The sequence below is a fragment of the Mixophyes fleayi genome, chromosome 1 (genome assembly GCF_038048845.1).
Source record: "Mixophyes fleayi isolate aMixFle1 chromosome 1, aMixFle1.hap1, whole genome shotgun sequence".
Lineage (NCBI taxonomy): Eukaryota > Metazoa > Chordata > Amphibia > Anura > Limnodynastidae > Mixophyes > Mixophyes fleayi.
This window is the reverse complement of record NC_134402.1, coordinates 75,069,596-75,086,244: the sequence shown is the minus strand read 5'-3', so window position 1 is coordinate 75,086,244 and position 16,649 is coordinate 75,069,596. Positions and strand designations below refer to the sequence as shown.

The window sequence follows — 16,649 nt, the reverse complement described above, 5'->3', positions numbered from 1 at the left end:
TCAAGAGTCAGCGTCACCGTGTGAAACTACAAGTTCCAACATCCACCGCTCGCATGCCGAACCAATGAGACATTAGGACTATACCAAGTGTGACAGCGGGGGGAATGACAGGGGGTTTCTGTGCCTTTTTATCGTTTAATCCCATACCATCGTGCCGGTAGTAGCAAACCACCTTCTGTCTACTTTATATTTAGATAACTTGAAGTAAATGAAAGGTATTATGTACTGTATTGCATTTTGTGAAAAAATGGGGAGTCTGCACGTAACCGTAAAATGCGTTGGTCCATCTCCTTGCCAACCAGTTAACAAACGATCAGGAGCAGAGATACAGAAGACCTGAGGAGGGTGCTAGAGCCACAGAGGAGCAGGTATTAGCAGTCTATGGGGGTGCAGTAGATATTTGGGGTGTATGTGTTTTTAAACCCCTGAAAAGAGAAAAACATTATACTTCCATGGACATCTCAGCCATGAGCAAATATTAAGTAGACTCTGAGACTAGTCTGCCACAAGTCGCCCCCATTCGGATCCAGACATTTTTTCAGATAGTCCATATATTATTTGTTCAATTATAAATCTGGAGATTTTATCAAATGAAATGCTGACATAAGATTATTATTTAAGGGTAATTAAACTCTGTGAATATGTGCTAGTTTAAAATAAATAACCTATGAATCGGCATGGAGCTCTCTAAATTACAATCAATGGGATATATCTCTACTTTCAGAATAAAATAAGAGACATATTACTTACAGTGTATAGTGAAAGACAAATAGAGGCATTATAAATGTACTTGAATGTCAATTTTGATAACCTTTCACATAACTCCCCTCAATTACAGCTCAATTCTAGTACAAAGGTGGCTTCATCAAGCCCAAGTTTTGAATAAGATATGGTTCAGAAGGTCTAGGGGGCTAGTGTTTCATAATGAGGAGCAGGATAGAACATGAAGAAGACTATAATTTCTATGACATTTTTATGACATAGATATTATATATATATATATATATATATATATATATATATATATATATATATATAAATCATACCTCTAGTGTCATGGGTACAAAAATCTATGTTCTAGCTTGCAATCAACAAAATGTTGATATGTATTGCCAGCCGTATGAGTATATGACATCGGAGCTAGAATCATTCAGACGTGACACCTGCACTAGTTAGTTTGTGTTAATTATGTATGAACCTTTGTCTTTTTCATGAATAATTCCTCTTTCTATTTTCACTAACTTGAGACAACAAGACTGATCTCGGAAGTATCTTAGAAAGAATAATGTCTGAAGCAGATGGTTAAACATAAACAGCCATAATATCTAATTTATATTAAGGAAGGGCCCTCTTACCTCTCTGTCTGTAATACCCAGTCTCATTTTACTATTGTGTTTGTTTCCCATTGTAAAGTGCTACAAAATATGCTGGTGCTATATAAATAAATGTTAATAATACTAAATTAGCATATTGACTTATAATTATGTTTATGGATATACTGTATATATTTCTGGATTTTGCTTTTTAAAATCTAATTTTGTGTCCTCCTGCTTAGGTCACAATACAGTGTGTTATATCTGCACTATACAACAATGCCTACTGATGGAAAATCCGATATGGATAGGATTGGTCTGTTCCATGAAATGGGCTACATCAGTATAGGAGACAAATATGTCACTCCTTGCTCTAGTAAGTATAGCTCTAGCTAAGTTAAACATATATAACGCCCTTAAATGGAGTGTGTGACGCTCTGAATGGGAAAGAGTTGAGCAGACTGTGAGAATCAGGAGTGGAGTCTTCAGAGTATTGAGAGCTGCAGTGGAAAGAGAGCGATAATGTTGAGAGAGCAGTGCTGAGAAGGAGAGATAGGAGCATGTAAAGTTCCCGAGGCTGAGATTGAGATCCAGAGAGTGATGAGACATAGGGGTATATTTACTAAACTGCGGGTTTGGAAAAGTGGAGATGTTGCCTGTAGCAACCAATCAGATTCTAGCTATCATTTACTTAGTGCATTCTACAAAATGACAGCTAGAATCTGATTGGTTGCTATAGGCAACATCTCCACTTTTCAAACCTGCAGTTTAGTAAATCTAACCCATAGTGTAAGTTTATTGCTGAGAGGGAGCAGCTCATCTGATCCAGATGATTCTGACCACAACTGTGTGTGTGCACGTTAATGTGAGACGTGGGGTGTTGAACCAGTGTACCCCAGTATTTGTAAAAGCCCGGTATAGAAAGACATTTGTGAGAATTAGAAGTTGAGAGCGTGGGACAAGATTATGTGTCAGCGAGTTAGGAATAAATGCTGCTTAATCAGCAGAAACAACCGGTGGGGGGTAAATGTATGACTGTCCGATTTCTGAAATTCGCCGATTTCCGGCGACTTGCAGAAATCGGACATTCATACATTTACCCCCCGGTCTAGTTCTGCAAGCAGAGTTTAGGGAACATCACAATCAGTTACATAAAAGCTACAGTGCAGGAGGAGTCAAGTCAAGTAACAAATGAGTGTTGGCCAAGTGACTTTGCCTTCTAGTAAGCCTGATTATGGGTTGAATGGTAAAGGTTGTTTACTTGTAAAAGTTATTTATGCTGCAAAATATTATGATCTGCATAGAGAAAATACTTTTTATACAGACTGTAAATGAATAAATAAATCTGTAATGTAGCAAGATGACCTTGCACTCCTTCTTTTAATCAGTTGGGCCTGTATACCACTCTACCTGCTGCATCTACAATACATATGTTCAGGTGCTATCAAACATTCCATTTGCTTGCTTACTTTGACACACAGGATCCTGATGTGGAAGAGGCTGAGCTACAGCTGGGTGTTTGATCTAAGCTTACTTACTATCCAGTAAGAGTCATAATACACCAATGCAAACAGCAGTTACATTTTAGACATGTTGGAGATGGAGCTAGAATGTGAAGCAGAACAGACGTGTATTCTGTCTGCTGAATCATCCTGCCCATAGTCTAATGTTGACATAGCAGACTCATCTTTCAGGGTAGTCTTGGGAAGTCCATATATAGTGTGACTCCTCGATATGTCCCCTAAGAGTGGTAAGAAGAGAAGTAACGGATCAGACATCGCACATGTCCTACAGTTGGGGGACAGCTGATGACTCGATCTTACCTGTACAAGAGGTAGACACCAGGATGAGGGAACACAGACGATGGACAAGGAACAGGAAAACAATGATAAACTCTTTCCTAGAGGATATTTAGCCCGGTCACCGCACTCTGATAGGGATGATAGACACATTATCTATGGTAAACAATCTAAGACTGGACTTTAATAAACTGGTTGAGTGGAGAATTGGAAGACCATGTGTGTGCTCTAGAGGACTCTAATGGATCCCCATCATCTTAACTGGAATGTTATAGAGACAGTTAAAGATACTAGCAGACAGTGCAGGACAAAGAAAACAGAATGAGTTGCAATAATGTGAGAGTGCTTAGTCTCCCAAAGCTGGAAGCATTTACAGAGGACTTGCTGTATGATTTGTTAGCTTTGGGCTCACTCTCCATCTGTTGTATAATGGAGCAGGCACATAACCTGGCTTCACCCATACCTGGAGCAGTTTTTTTCAAAGGAGAATTTGAGATTTGGAAATGCCAATATTTTAACTTGGCAACAAAAGAAATTAAAAAAAATAAAGTGCACCTCTTAATAATACCAAGACACACAGCAGAGAGAAAGGTATCTGCTATGTAATGATTTTTCCTTGTGCACTGTAGGGAATCCATTTGTTTTTTCACCTTGCCTAATGAAGCTACCACCTGTCTCGGGATTCCCTAGGCTAAAAGTACTGTTCTGCATTGCATTGAAGGTCCTATTGGGAATTGTTATACTTATCTATTAGTTCTCGGTCAGCATTCATTTGTGGTCTGCAGGTTCAGCAAATTGACTCATCTGTGCTTATTACCTGTTTCAACTAACATTGAATATGGCAAATGTGTGTGTAAGAAGCCAAGTATAACATGGGGGGGGGGGAGACAAATCTGTTGTCTTAAAGAGCCAGGTTCTCTCTTGTTCTCTCCTGCCTCACCAAGCACAGATGATGAAACCTTTCACCCACACCTCCTAGGGTATTGTTTTGTCCAGAAAAAATAAAAACTGTCCTGTAACACTTGAGGAAAAAAACAAATGAGAATTCTCCATGAGCAGCAGCCGTATCTGTGTCCAGGATCCTGCTGTTCTGTGTTCCTTCAGATGCTCTTAAGAGCAGTTCTGTCATCTGCCAGAGATACCTTCTGCTACCAGCTGGTCACCCATATGATGTCATCACCTAGTAAGGAATCCAAAGGTACCATGACTTTAAATGCCTTCATGTCCCCTGCATTTGATACTGTAAACCCATCTAAACTCTTTAAATGATACTATGTTCACTATTTTTTTAAGTTTTTTTCTAACATTCTATCCTATTACTTTTACCACACTGGTATTTCCCTGGGATGCCTCTTCGTTATGTAATGTTGAAGCAGTTCTGATGGCATTTATCAATCCTGTGTAACTTTGCAACATTGCATAATAATAGTGGGGATTTCCATGTCCCACTGCTGTACTGCTTACTCTATGACTTCCCACTTTTCTCCCTGGTAAATAAATTCATTACCAATATCGTGGGTTTTTAATTCTATTTCGAGTTAACCATCTCTTAAATAATGATGTTTAAAACTCATGAGTAACACCAATTCAGTGTAATATCTCTGAACTGCATAACATGAAATCATTGGATCTATTTCCGTGTTAAATTTTAGGATCATTTCCAAGTCCATTTTAAAGGATCTTGTTCCACCTATTTCCAGATACCTGAGAATCTGTTCAAGTGGCTGCAATACATCCTTATTGCTGCTATTCCATTTTATGTTGGGACTTGTTATTACCTGTTTTTTACTATTACCATTATAAATTACCTGTATATACCTGGGTTTCAAAATGAGAGTAAGTTTTTGCATTACTACGCTTGTTAAGGACATTTTTTGGTGTACATTAATACTACCTCCATGTCCCACCCAAATACTCTTTTGGAAAATTTGCATATACCTCAGACAATGTTTTAAGCTTGAGGGATACATTTGTTATCATTTCTTGAACGAAAACCACTTCGGAATACTGTTTTCCCACATCAACTAATTCCAGTGACAAAACTCTGATTATCCTTCTTACTACAACATATACATCAGCGTCGAGTCTTCTAATGACTCAGAAGAGATGGTACCAGCCTATAAGACTTTTTAGTGATTAATGTGTGTGCTGGGAACTGAATGCAAACTGCACTGAAGAATTCCGGCTTGCCAACCCACCCCCAGACCCCAGACCACCCTTCACTAGTCTTTGGTAGACTACTTTTGGCAGAATATGGTCTTCACGATGTCTGGAGGGTAGCAGCCCCTAACAAAAGGGATTATACTTACTTTTCCACAGTACATAATACCTATTCCTGGATTGATCATATCCTTTCAGTCAAATGGGTATTACAGAATATTTATAGAGTCCAGATTCTCCCTATGATTTGGTCGGACCACACACCGATAGTCTGGACTTGGAGGTCAACCAGCCCCCCTACCTGTTATGCCCATAGTGTCTACACACTCACTTGCTGTCTTCTATAGAAGTTAAGCTAACAATTACAGAGTCCCTTTGCTTATACATACAAACCAATGATCCCAAAGATACCTCAATCTTCATGTATTGGTGCGCCCTTAAAGCGGTAGTTAGGGGGGTGGTAATCCAAGTGGCTTCTAGGCTACGCAGAGCCTAGATTGTCAATGCCCGTCAGATCCTTCCTAAGCTCCTGCAGTTTTTGAAAGTTTTCCATCTTTATCATTGTCCCGTGGAGTTGAGCTATCATTTCTGTGATCTCTGCAAGAGCAGCTCGAGTGTCCCGGAAATCCACATGATTTGGAGAGTAGTGTTTGCAAAGCCTCTCCATGATTTGTTTGTAGTGCATGAGTCTATGCAAAGGCTGGAGGAGGAACATGTTCAGGGGCAAGTAGATCTAACTGGTACATCACCAGTTAGAGTTAGAAACAAAGTTCAGATATTTAGAGGCTCAGAACAAGAGACACCCTTTCAGGGTCCTGAGTTCTCAGATTTCTGGGATTAAAGCAAAACTTCAAAAACTGCTCATGGCCCGTACCCTTGTGGCATTGTCAAAACTGCATCAAAAGTTTCATGTAGCAGGAAATAGGGCGGGTAGGGGGCTGGCAAGAAAATTGAGGGGAGTACAGGCTTGTAATCGAGTCAAGTCCATTACAGGCCCTGAAGGCTCCAAAAGTTCCAACCCTAAAGACATTGCAGACAGATTTGTATCTTTTTATGAAGAGCTATATAATCTACAGGGAGTCGGCGTGCAGCTCGAAATTCCCCCTAGTTAGACCTCTTATGGGTACCTAAAGAATGGAGACCCTCTGCCAGCAGCCTGCCTATCCTCACTAGCGATGCCTTAACGGTATGGGACTGTCTATGTAGCGGCACCGTGGGATTTGTTCGCCTCACAGCAAATGTATCATTAAAGGCTGTAGCCAAACAGATTGTAGAATTAAACCTCTGAGGTTGGGCAGCTAGAGGAATTCTAACGTTGGGACACCTATTTGATTTAGGTACGCTTTCCTCCATTACTCACCTGAGTGACCAATATCAGTTATCCAGAGGAGTTTTCTATAAATACCTACAGCTCGGGCACTGGCTCGCAACACCGCCACTTAAAGATCTCCCCCTCTGGGGGTCTCCCTGTCATTCCTGCCCTCCCTCTTGGACTCCGTCGTTGGCAGACCTTCCCCTCTCCCCTCCCCCGCCCCTTTAGCTGTGGCTTGAGCTCACTGAGTTACTGTGCTTATTGTTTACTGTACTGTGCTGTCTCTCCTCGTATTGTAATTTTGTTTGTCCCTGTACGGCGCTACGGACACCTAGTGGCGTCCTATAAATAAAAATTAATAATAAGACCTCCTCCAGGGATATTCCATAATAATTTGACAAAGGGAAGCAATAGATCAAGTATAACTACCTGGTACAATATCTTGACAACACAAACAGACCCACCTAAGTCTAAAATACAACTCCATTGGGAGGCAGATCTCCATTTGGAGTTGTGAGGAGAGGACTGGGAATGTATTTTTAAGAACTCTTTCAAAATGTCCAAATGTCTCAACCATACAGAAATGCTGGTGAAACTCATAAATAGAATGTATGCTACCCCAGTAAAACTGCATAAGATGTGGCCTTCTACTTTCCCGACATGTTGGCGTAATTGTTCAGAGAAAGGAGATATCCTCCACATGATTTGGTCTTGCCCTGTAATAAAGCCCCTGTGGAGTGAGGTATTTAATTTCCTCAAGGCGATCTTCCGTCACCCAGTACATCCATCCCCTGAATTGGCCCTTCTACACCATTACCCAGTTACAATCCCGCAATGGAATAGATTTGTGATGGGCCAAATTCTAATAGCAACTATAGCTGTTATTGCTCAGGCATGGAAGCAGCCTCACCCACCTCCAATATCAAAGATTATCTCCAAAATAAATTTCAGTTTTGAAATGGAAACCTTGGGAATACCTTACTATACGTCAGCTACCTCTCCTCTAGTGAGACGTGCTTGGCACATATACATGACTGAGGGGGAGGGAGCACAAATACGAGCCTCACAACAGAGAAATAGTCATATTCCCTCAAGCCCATAGACATCAGTTCGTCAAGTGGGTATTATAGTTCTGGTTAGACATAAGGGGAGATCTGGGTTGTATCTAGGTATGTTCGTTTCTTTGCTTATTTTCCATAAACGTACGGAAATATGTTAGAAATGTGTGCATTTGTTTAAATGGTATTTTATGACCTTGTGCTGTATTCCATACACACTATGTAACCCCCCCTTTCCCCTCCCCAATTTATTGTCTTTCCCTTTCCCTTTTCTTTTTGTACCCCATAGGAAAAATTTTATTGGTTTTATAAAATTTTACAAAGTAAAAAAAAAAATAGATCGTAGGGATTTGAGTCTGTTTAGGGGAAAACCAGTAAGGAGGGAATTGCAATAGTCAATGCAGGAGATGATGAGTGCATGAATTCAAGATTTTGCAGTGACTTGTGTAAGATATGTGCGTATTTTGGAAATGTTTTTTAGATGTATGTAACATGAGTTAGATATAGAGTCTGTGGGGAACAAAGGCAGTGAGCTTGCGGTTGGGATTTAAGGTCATGTTGTCAACAGAAATAGAAATGTTGACGAGATGACATCCAAGATGAAATGGCAGAAAGACAGTCAATAACACGGGACAACACAGATGGCGAGAGATCAGGAGAGGATAGATAAATTTGGGTATCATCCACAGAGAGATAATACTGAAATCCAAAGGAGCTTATTAGTTTTCTAATAGATGTGTTATAGATGGAGAACAGCAGAGGATCTATTACTGAGCCTTGAGATACTCCAGCTGATAAAGGAAGCAGAACAGAGGTGGATTCAGAGAAACTGACACTGAAAGAGCGATGAGATCAGGATAGGACAGTGTCTTGAAGACCTAGGGATTGTAGTGTTTAGTAACAGAAGAGAGTGGTCAGCAGTGTTGAATGCAGCAGAGAGATCCAGGAGAATTAGAAGAGAGTAATGGCCTTTATGGTTTTAGCAGTGATCAAATCATTGACAACCATAGTCAACGCAGAATCTGTGGAGTGCTCAGAGCGAAAGCCTGACCAAGAAGGATCCAATAGGTTGTTTGCAGAAAAGAGACAAGTCTCTCTAGAAGCTTAGAGTGGCATGGGAGCTGAGAGATGGGACGATACTTTGGGAGAGAGTTTGGGTTAGAATTTTGTTTTTCAGAATAGGAGTAATCAAATTAAAACAGTTATATTTTAATCACAGCAACTCATCTTATCAAATGTTTATTGGATTGATTTATTATAAATTATTTATGTTTATTTTGCTGTAAAATCATTAATCTACTTTTGGATTTTATTAATACACGGCAATATCCAGGATCACAGTTTAAATTGCACTTTCAAATCTGTTGTTTATAACACAAATGTATTTTTCAGAACCGTTTAATGAAGCAGCAAGTAAGAACAGGCAGATGCTTCCTGGTGGCTCCAAATCTATGGCTAATACGTTAGGAGGTTACTTTGATACTCAGTTCAAAAGAACGTTTGATGGTGAAGCTTACTCTGACCCATTCAAACAAAGAAGACAGTATCGCATGCAGCAGGCCAGGAAGAACCTGGGAAAATCATTCCTTCCGTCTAATGGGGAAAAAAAGCCGTAAGTCTAAGAGCTCTGTAGCAAAGTTCAACATAGCTTAGTATTCTTTATTCATGCATTACAGTCAGATGCGCTCTTCAATGGCTTCCAGATATCTGATATTAAATATGTATGAAAAGTGACATCCCTGTGTTCTAGTGCAAGGTCTGAGCCCCTCAACCAACCTGCCCGTTATCGATTGTTGCATGGTCATATGTACTTTATTCCTGGTGAGTACCTGGGGCTATTCAAAAATAGCACCCGGCTGTGAGCAATCATTACATTGAATGAATAAATAATAATAATCTCAGCAGTAGCAGTAAATTGTTCTTACATATTTAGATTGTTACAACAAAGAATTTAGTTTCCATATTTGAATTGTTAAATGAGCAATTATTTTTAAAATAACAATATGTAGCTATTCAAAGAGGCTGGTACAGCAAACAGCACAAAAGTAGGGCCACAGTTTAAATGATTTGTGACATTATGCGCAAATATTCTGCCTAATTTACCATGACACGCATAGCACGTAAAAATGGCAGTATCTGTGATGTTGTAAGATTTTTCATCTTCTGATAGGAGGATCCGGACAATGATTACTTAATGCAGTCAGGGTACGTTATTTAATGCAGGCTTATTATTTTCTTCCACATATAAAAATGAGATTTTGCTTTGCAGGATGATTTATTTAAATAAGGTTCGAGGGTGACCGGGCACATTTATGGCTACACTTCCTAGTTCTTAATCTTCCTTGTAGGTGGTAGAAGCCAGGCCTTCACCTATACTTCTAGGTAGGTGCACTTTATACAGGAAAGCACATTTTTATTAATGTGTTAAACATTATAATGTATGATAGTGACATGATAGCAGCTTTTTGTTTTGTGCAAGGTGGACAAGTAGGATCTGCACAAAATTAGTTGTTGCACACTTGAATATTTTGTAGTTCGCAATAGATGTTACACTGGGGATTGATATAGAGGAGGGGGAAGAGATCGGAGAGGTGAGTCAGTGATGGAGAGGCACAGAGGATATATAGCAGCAGTGGTATTGTGATACGTCAGTTGGAGGAAAACAATGGTTAAGACATGGGATGAACAGTATGCACAGTGGTCAGTCATGATGGGGAAAAGCGTAGAGACATGTACAGCAACAAAGGGAAGAAGCAATGTGAGTAGAGAATTGTGGAGACGATAAGGTTCAGTCATGAACTACAAAAGTGTAAAACTGCAGAACATATTCTCGTTTGTGACATCACTCCTACTTTTGGTTTTACAGGGAACTGCATGGACCTTCTGGCCAAGATAGCAATGTCTGCAGGGGCTGATTGAAAGATTTGGGTGTATTAGAGGTGTTCCTTTCCAAATGCCAATTGTTTGTGCTAGTTTTACACTGAAACAGGAAAAAAAAAAGATTTCCTTTTGCGGGATGGGATTATTTAATTAAGATAAAGTAGTACAATGGGCACATTTACAGAGGCATTGCAAATGGGATACACAGCCTATTTCACTTTAATTCTCCACCACCCCCGAGGTTGGTGATAGGTCTCATCTTGATACGTGTAATGGGAAGCATTTTGCACCTTCCGTTTGCACTTCTGCGGGCAAAGGCAATTCTAAGCACACTTTGACCAAACATACAAAAAGGGGGTGGTGATCTAGTGTAATGAAATGAGAAGGAAAATCAGTAGGGGGGGGTACAGGAAGTAGTATTAACCTGCTAAATAATTAGTGGCAGCAACTTATTTTTTCAGACTATAACTGTGTGAGGGTTGCTCATAAGTCCACATAATTGTGATGTTGTTATATTATTTAGTTTGATAATTATATTGTTGGAATTTGTTTTTTAGATCTGGACAAGGCAGCTTCTATGGTACACTAAGTGGTCCAATCCAAGCCTTTAGTGCGGAACTAAAACCAAGGAAATCCTATACTGCACCAGGAAAAAACCTGTACACAAACCCTCCCAAGCAGGGCACAGGATATGGGTAAGAGTCTGCAGAATGTGTATTTCACTGCAAGCTTCTCATTATACTACCCATTTACTTTACTGATTTCCTCTCTGCAGATATGCTAACCTCACTATTGGAAAACCTTATCCGTATTCATCTGAGGATTATGACATATTTAGGGAGCTGATGAAGGTAAAATGACAATGTGGTAATAATGCTTTGTGCTTTTACCTCTGGGGTTATATTTGCTAAATTGCGGGTTTGAAAAAGTGGAGAGGTTGTCTATAGCAACCAATCAGATTCTAGGGCCTGATTCATTAAGGATCTTAAATGAAGAGGATTCTTATTTCAGTCTCCTGGACAAAACCATGTTACAATGCAAGGGGTGCAAATGAGTGTTCTGTTTTGCACATAAGTTAAATACTGACTGTTTTTTCATGTAGCACACAAATATCAACTTTCAATTTCAGTGTACAAATAAGCTATCAAGTATTTGTGTGCTACATGAAAAAACAGTCAGTATTTAACTTATGTGCAAAACAGAACACTCATTTGCACCCCCTGCATTGTAACATGGTTTTGTCCAGGAAACTGAAATAAGAATCCTCTTCATTTAAGATCCTTAATGAATCAGGCCCCTAGTTATCATTTATTTAGTACATTCTAGCAAATGACAAAATCTGATTGGTTGCTATAGGTAACATCTTCACTCTTTGAAACCCGCACTTTAGTTAATATACTCCCTGGTCTTTATTTTCTTTCCATCTTTCATTGTTTTTCTTTTCATGCAACACTGTCCAACTAGAAGAATAAAAAGTCTACCATCTCATATTGACAGCAGCTAAAATTCTCCTGACGGCTATTAGGAGTGGATAGAGTAAGCTGTGAGGTTCCTTAGGAATGTCACATGATGCATCCGATGGATATTTCAGGTAGGAAACATCGCTCATAGAGTTGTGAGCAAACATAAGCGATGTGTTCCTATGGGACCCCGTGACTAATTGAATCTGCCCCCTTGGAAGATACTGACACAGTCAAGCAGTCGGATGCTAAGGCTAAATAACAAATGAAAGGGATGGATAAAAAGTGTTTACCACACAGGTACATTGTGTTCTTGCAATTTTATGCTTTTAATGCATTCATATACTGACAAAAAGCATGTGTCTGATGATGCAGATCGGGAGTGTTCGTGTGCAAGTGCAGTGCATGCACCTCAGAGATGTGTCCTATTTTTAGATTTGAAAGTATCTTTAGATGTGCCTTAGGTGATGTATCTTCTGCCCTTAGGTGATGTATCTTATTTTGCATGTTTACCTATTCTTAATGATGATGGCTTGTGCATCCTAGCTCCCGACGTATATAAGCACTGTATTTTAGGTCATGTGTATCTCAAGATACGTTCAGGCTGATGTCAAGTTGGCTGCATATGCATCCAATAATTGTGCTCTTAACAGCCACACATAAAAATAATGTATTTATGCTCGTACAGCTGAGACGTAGGCATCTCGTCACTGGCGTATGTGCCAGGTGTACCTCAGGCATACATATACCCAGATACACATAACCAGGACATAACCACAAAAAAAGTGTTTTATCATTTGCTTTGATAACGAAAAATGTATTTGCTATTCCGTTTGATTTAAATAAAATAAAAACCTCTATTACACAGCAGACATAATATTCCTTATCGCAAATGAATGTAGCACAAAATGAATGTTAAAATACACCAACAATTCATATAAGCACATATCCGATTCAGAGGGGAATCTGCAATCAGCCAATGAGAAGCGACAAGCTAGTGCTGGCAGCCATCATCCTCGGTGTATATTTCAGGCGGCTACCGGTTGGAGTATACGCATTTCTATGCGGGTCTGTATCTGTTTGCAGTTACATGAACACGTCCTTGCTGTACTCTGCCTACGTTAGACCCCTGCTTCACTCCCAAGGCCCACATTCCCAGGGGCAAGTGTCAGATGTCAGCCAATCTGCATACGTCCATATGCGTGCTTTTTTTTGGGGGGGCATGCACAATATGGATTTGTGCATTTTTCATTGCACAAACGGGTACATCCAACTTGGCATCTGGCCCTAACCGAGTCCCTTAGTGCTTGCTTCAGTCATTGAATTTTACATCCATTTATTTGCGTAGCGAAGGCTCAATATTTCTGACCAAGATACAAAGGTCACAATGACCATTCAATGTATTTCATTGACAAAAATAAACACAAGCACATTTTTAAGAGACCTATAATGTGATTTACCTTTTGTGTACAATTATATAAAATAATTTACATTGTCTACAATATAGTTATACGAATAGAAATTATAGAAAATATCTGGATTTTGTTTAATTTTTTTTTTTTTTTTTTTAAAATAGTCACAGATGTAAGTATTGTAGAGTATTTACCTGGGGCCTAACAAAGAAACTGTTAAGTTTATTTAATGTCATTGTATTTAATAACATATGTAATATTATTAGGAATAATAATATGACCTTTTCATCTAAATGTGTATAGCTCCCTCTGTTATAATCTGCTAATGTATGAATTTATCACATAACATGTATATATACAATTGTACCATAATTAATCTGATAGTTATTTTTCATTGCAGAAAGAATTTGAAAGTCACAAAGCAAAACTTAAAGATGGTGCTTTCAGGCTAAACCTTTACCCAAAGGAATATTTTGATGTGAATCCTTACCGGTCCGACAAACCTCTACCTCCACTGAAGAATAAGGCAGAGAAAACACAAAGCGTAAAACCATTCAAGCCAAGTTCACCTGCTAAAGTGGTAGGTGTAAATGATACAATATTTATGACTTACTAAGAGCTTAGTGGGTGTCATTTACAAATTACAACTCAACAAGACTTTTGCCCTTATTTTTCAACATTTTCACCAATTTTATGGATTGTTTACGTGTTTGCAGCAAGGGTAGTGGATGAATTTCGTATGGCAGTGCCGTCCAGCATTTCATGGTAGTTTTCGACTTTTATGAGCACTTGTAAAGCGTCTTTTGTGATTGATTTTTCGGCTGTTGAAAATTGACACTCTACTTATTGAGCACTTTTCTGACAGTTTTGACATGCTGAGAAAAAAAGCAACTAAAAATTGGTGTAATATCAGTGAATACACACTGTGTGCCATGTAAGTATAACATACCATCAATTCCAGTAGTGTTGCACTGTCTAGTAATGCATTACTTGGAGTGACGTCCTCCAATAGCATTTTATTGCATATCTGTTGCAAGTTGTGATTTATACTGACATAATTACTGCTGGAAAATCAGTAACACAATTTTCTCATACTTTTCCAGTTACTAATAATAATAAAAAAAAGAGTGGAATGTAGGAAAGGGAAGGGGGAGGGGGGGGGGTGTTCTAAAATATAACTGGAGTACTCTGTTGTCTAATTAAGCATGGCTTCATTCATACTGTGTACGGTCACATGTTCAGTTGGTATTGTTGACTGATGCCCTGGCTGGAAAATATTAGCCCAGTGGGCAAGACTCAACTCAGCAGCCTATTAGGAACTATTTAAAGAGAAAAAAAAATGCAGGTAGCCCAGTGACCCAGCCCAAATTAGCCCACTATGGGACCGACATGGGGTGGGGGTGGGTAGATGCCCCCTGTCGCTGTTCACTGAGCATTTTTCATGTAATTTCTCTTGGCTGATAAAGCATGGCTAGGCAACCTGTGGCTCTCTACTTGTTATGCAAGACTTGCTGAGCTTGCACTTCCAAAACAGCTGGCAGGTCACCGGTAGCCTAAGCCTGGTTTAGTGTTGCCGAGTAAGTTTATTTGTCATGTGATTTCTGTTGGCAGCCTGGCGGCATGAAAGCTGGAACCTTTGACTCTTATCCGTCTCATTCCAATGATTCTTATGGGAAACCAGTTACAAAAAGTGCAGTCAAAGGAGGAAAGACATTCCAGCCTCCAGCAGGGTCCAAATCTTACCCCATAAAAAGTGTTATGGCGTCACATGTTCTAAAGTAAGTGCAATACGTATGTAGCACAATTGCAAAGATACAAGTCTGAAAACATGTGCAATTATCCTTCAATATTGTAATATAAATCACATAGGATCTATTAAGCATAGCTACAGTGTAGCAGGATAAGCAGCTTCTTCATTTGCATTAGTCCAGTTCAGCTAATGTAGTTATTTAGTTAGGCATAATTATAATGACACACATTATATCACCTGGAAGTCCAAATGATTAAATAGCCAAGTTCTAAATATAAAATTGTTTGTTGGGCATTAGTGAAAAAGTGGTGAGTTGGGAATTTTTGAAGAGAAAGTGGTTATCTCCAATGCAATAATTGAAGAATATTGTTATAGCTGAAAAATATAGATCCAAAGAACTGCATTTAGGAGCGTTTGGTTGTTGTAACCGAGAGACTCTGCACACACCTCTCCTGCCTCCTTCCAAAGCGCTACTTTCAGCTGTAATACTGTTTTCTGAACCCGTCATATGTTAAGTGTTAAAACTTTATCAATATTACTTACAGTAATAATTCAATCTTTATTTTTTACCTAAATGTTGATTCTTTTCTTTGTAGGTCAGTGAACCCAACGAACTACAAGACTGTAAATCTAATGTCATACTAAATGCCAACCCAGTGGACCCTATAATTTACATCCAAAATACATGTGACAACACAGTTAATCCAGTCTCTTTTACAGTTTATATTTTTCTAAATAAAGTTTGATGGCGGTATAACATACAAACCCCCTTCAGTGATACCTGATTATTTCTAATGATATTTGGTGCTTGAGTAGTACTTTCAGTGAAAGCCTATGGATGTCACAGACTTCAATTCTCCGGTGAGACTGTACAAGCTGCGTGGAAAGGGTTGTCTGCTTTTTATCCTCTGCCTCATATAACAATCTTTTAAAAGATTGTAGAAATCTGTAATTTTTGCTTGGTTGAAAAACAATGTTGCTTTCAGAGTGTCATATTCACACTAACAAGGTGGCCTAAAATCTCAGACTTTCAGCTTTAGAGGGCAATGAAATGATAGCAAAGTGCTGCCTCGCGCATGAGGAATCACGGCAATGTCCCGCGTGAAATCTTTGCTGTGAGCAAAATTGAACGAAGATTTCAGTACCGTACGTATAAACCGCAAGGCTCCTGTGGCACTTTTGGGGTTAATTGACTTCCTTCTCTAGAAAAGTATCACACATGCTGATCTGTTTACTTAAGCTGATCAACAAATGTTGCCACATGTTGCCTTTGGTAGTACCAATTGGCCGGTCACTTCTTCTGCAGCAGGCTGGACAAACAGATTAAGACTATGGGCTAGATTTACTAAGCTGCGGGTTTGAAAAAGTGGGGATGTTGCCTATAGCAACCAATCAGATTCTAGCTGTCATTTTGTAGAAAGTACTAAATAAATGAAAGCTAGAATCTGATTGGTTGCTATAGGCAACATCCCCACTTTTCAAACACGCAGCTTAGTAAATCTATC

The 16,649-nt window shown here is 39.2% G+C and overlaps 1 protein-coding gene across 2 annotated transcripts; it reads left to right on the top strand.

The window, feature by feature from the left end:
* The first annotated feature begins 306 nt into the window (after positions 1-306).
* On the top strand, positions 307-16,055 carry CFAP96 (cilia and flagella associated protein 96). Of its 2 annotated transcripts, XM_075189456.1 has the most exons (8): positions 307-368; positions 1,556-1,689; positions 9,035-9,254; positions 11,080-11,217; positions 11,298-11,373; positions 13,795-13,974; positions 15,006-15,172; positions 15,741-16,055. In XM_075189456.1, the coding sequence occupies exons 2-8, from the start codon at positions 1,593-1,595 to the stop codon at positions 15,787-15,789; spliced, it is 927 nt and encodes a 308-aa protein (XP_075045557.1). In that variant the 5' UTR covers positions 307-368; positions 1,556-1,592; the 3' UTR covers positions 15,790-16,055. The 2 variants fall into 2 exon arrangements, with proteins under 2 accessions (XP_075045557.1, XP_075045567.1); XM_075189466.1 differs by lacking the exons at positions 307-368; positions 1,556-1,689 and adding an exon at positions 9,991-10,024 and having other exon boundaries at positions 9,044-9,254.
* Positions 16,056-16,649: the final 594 nt, after the last annotated feature.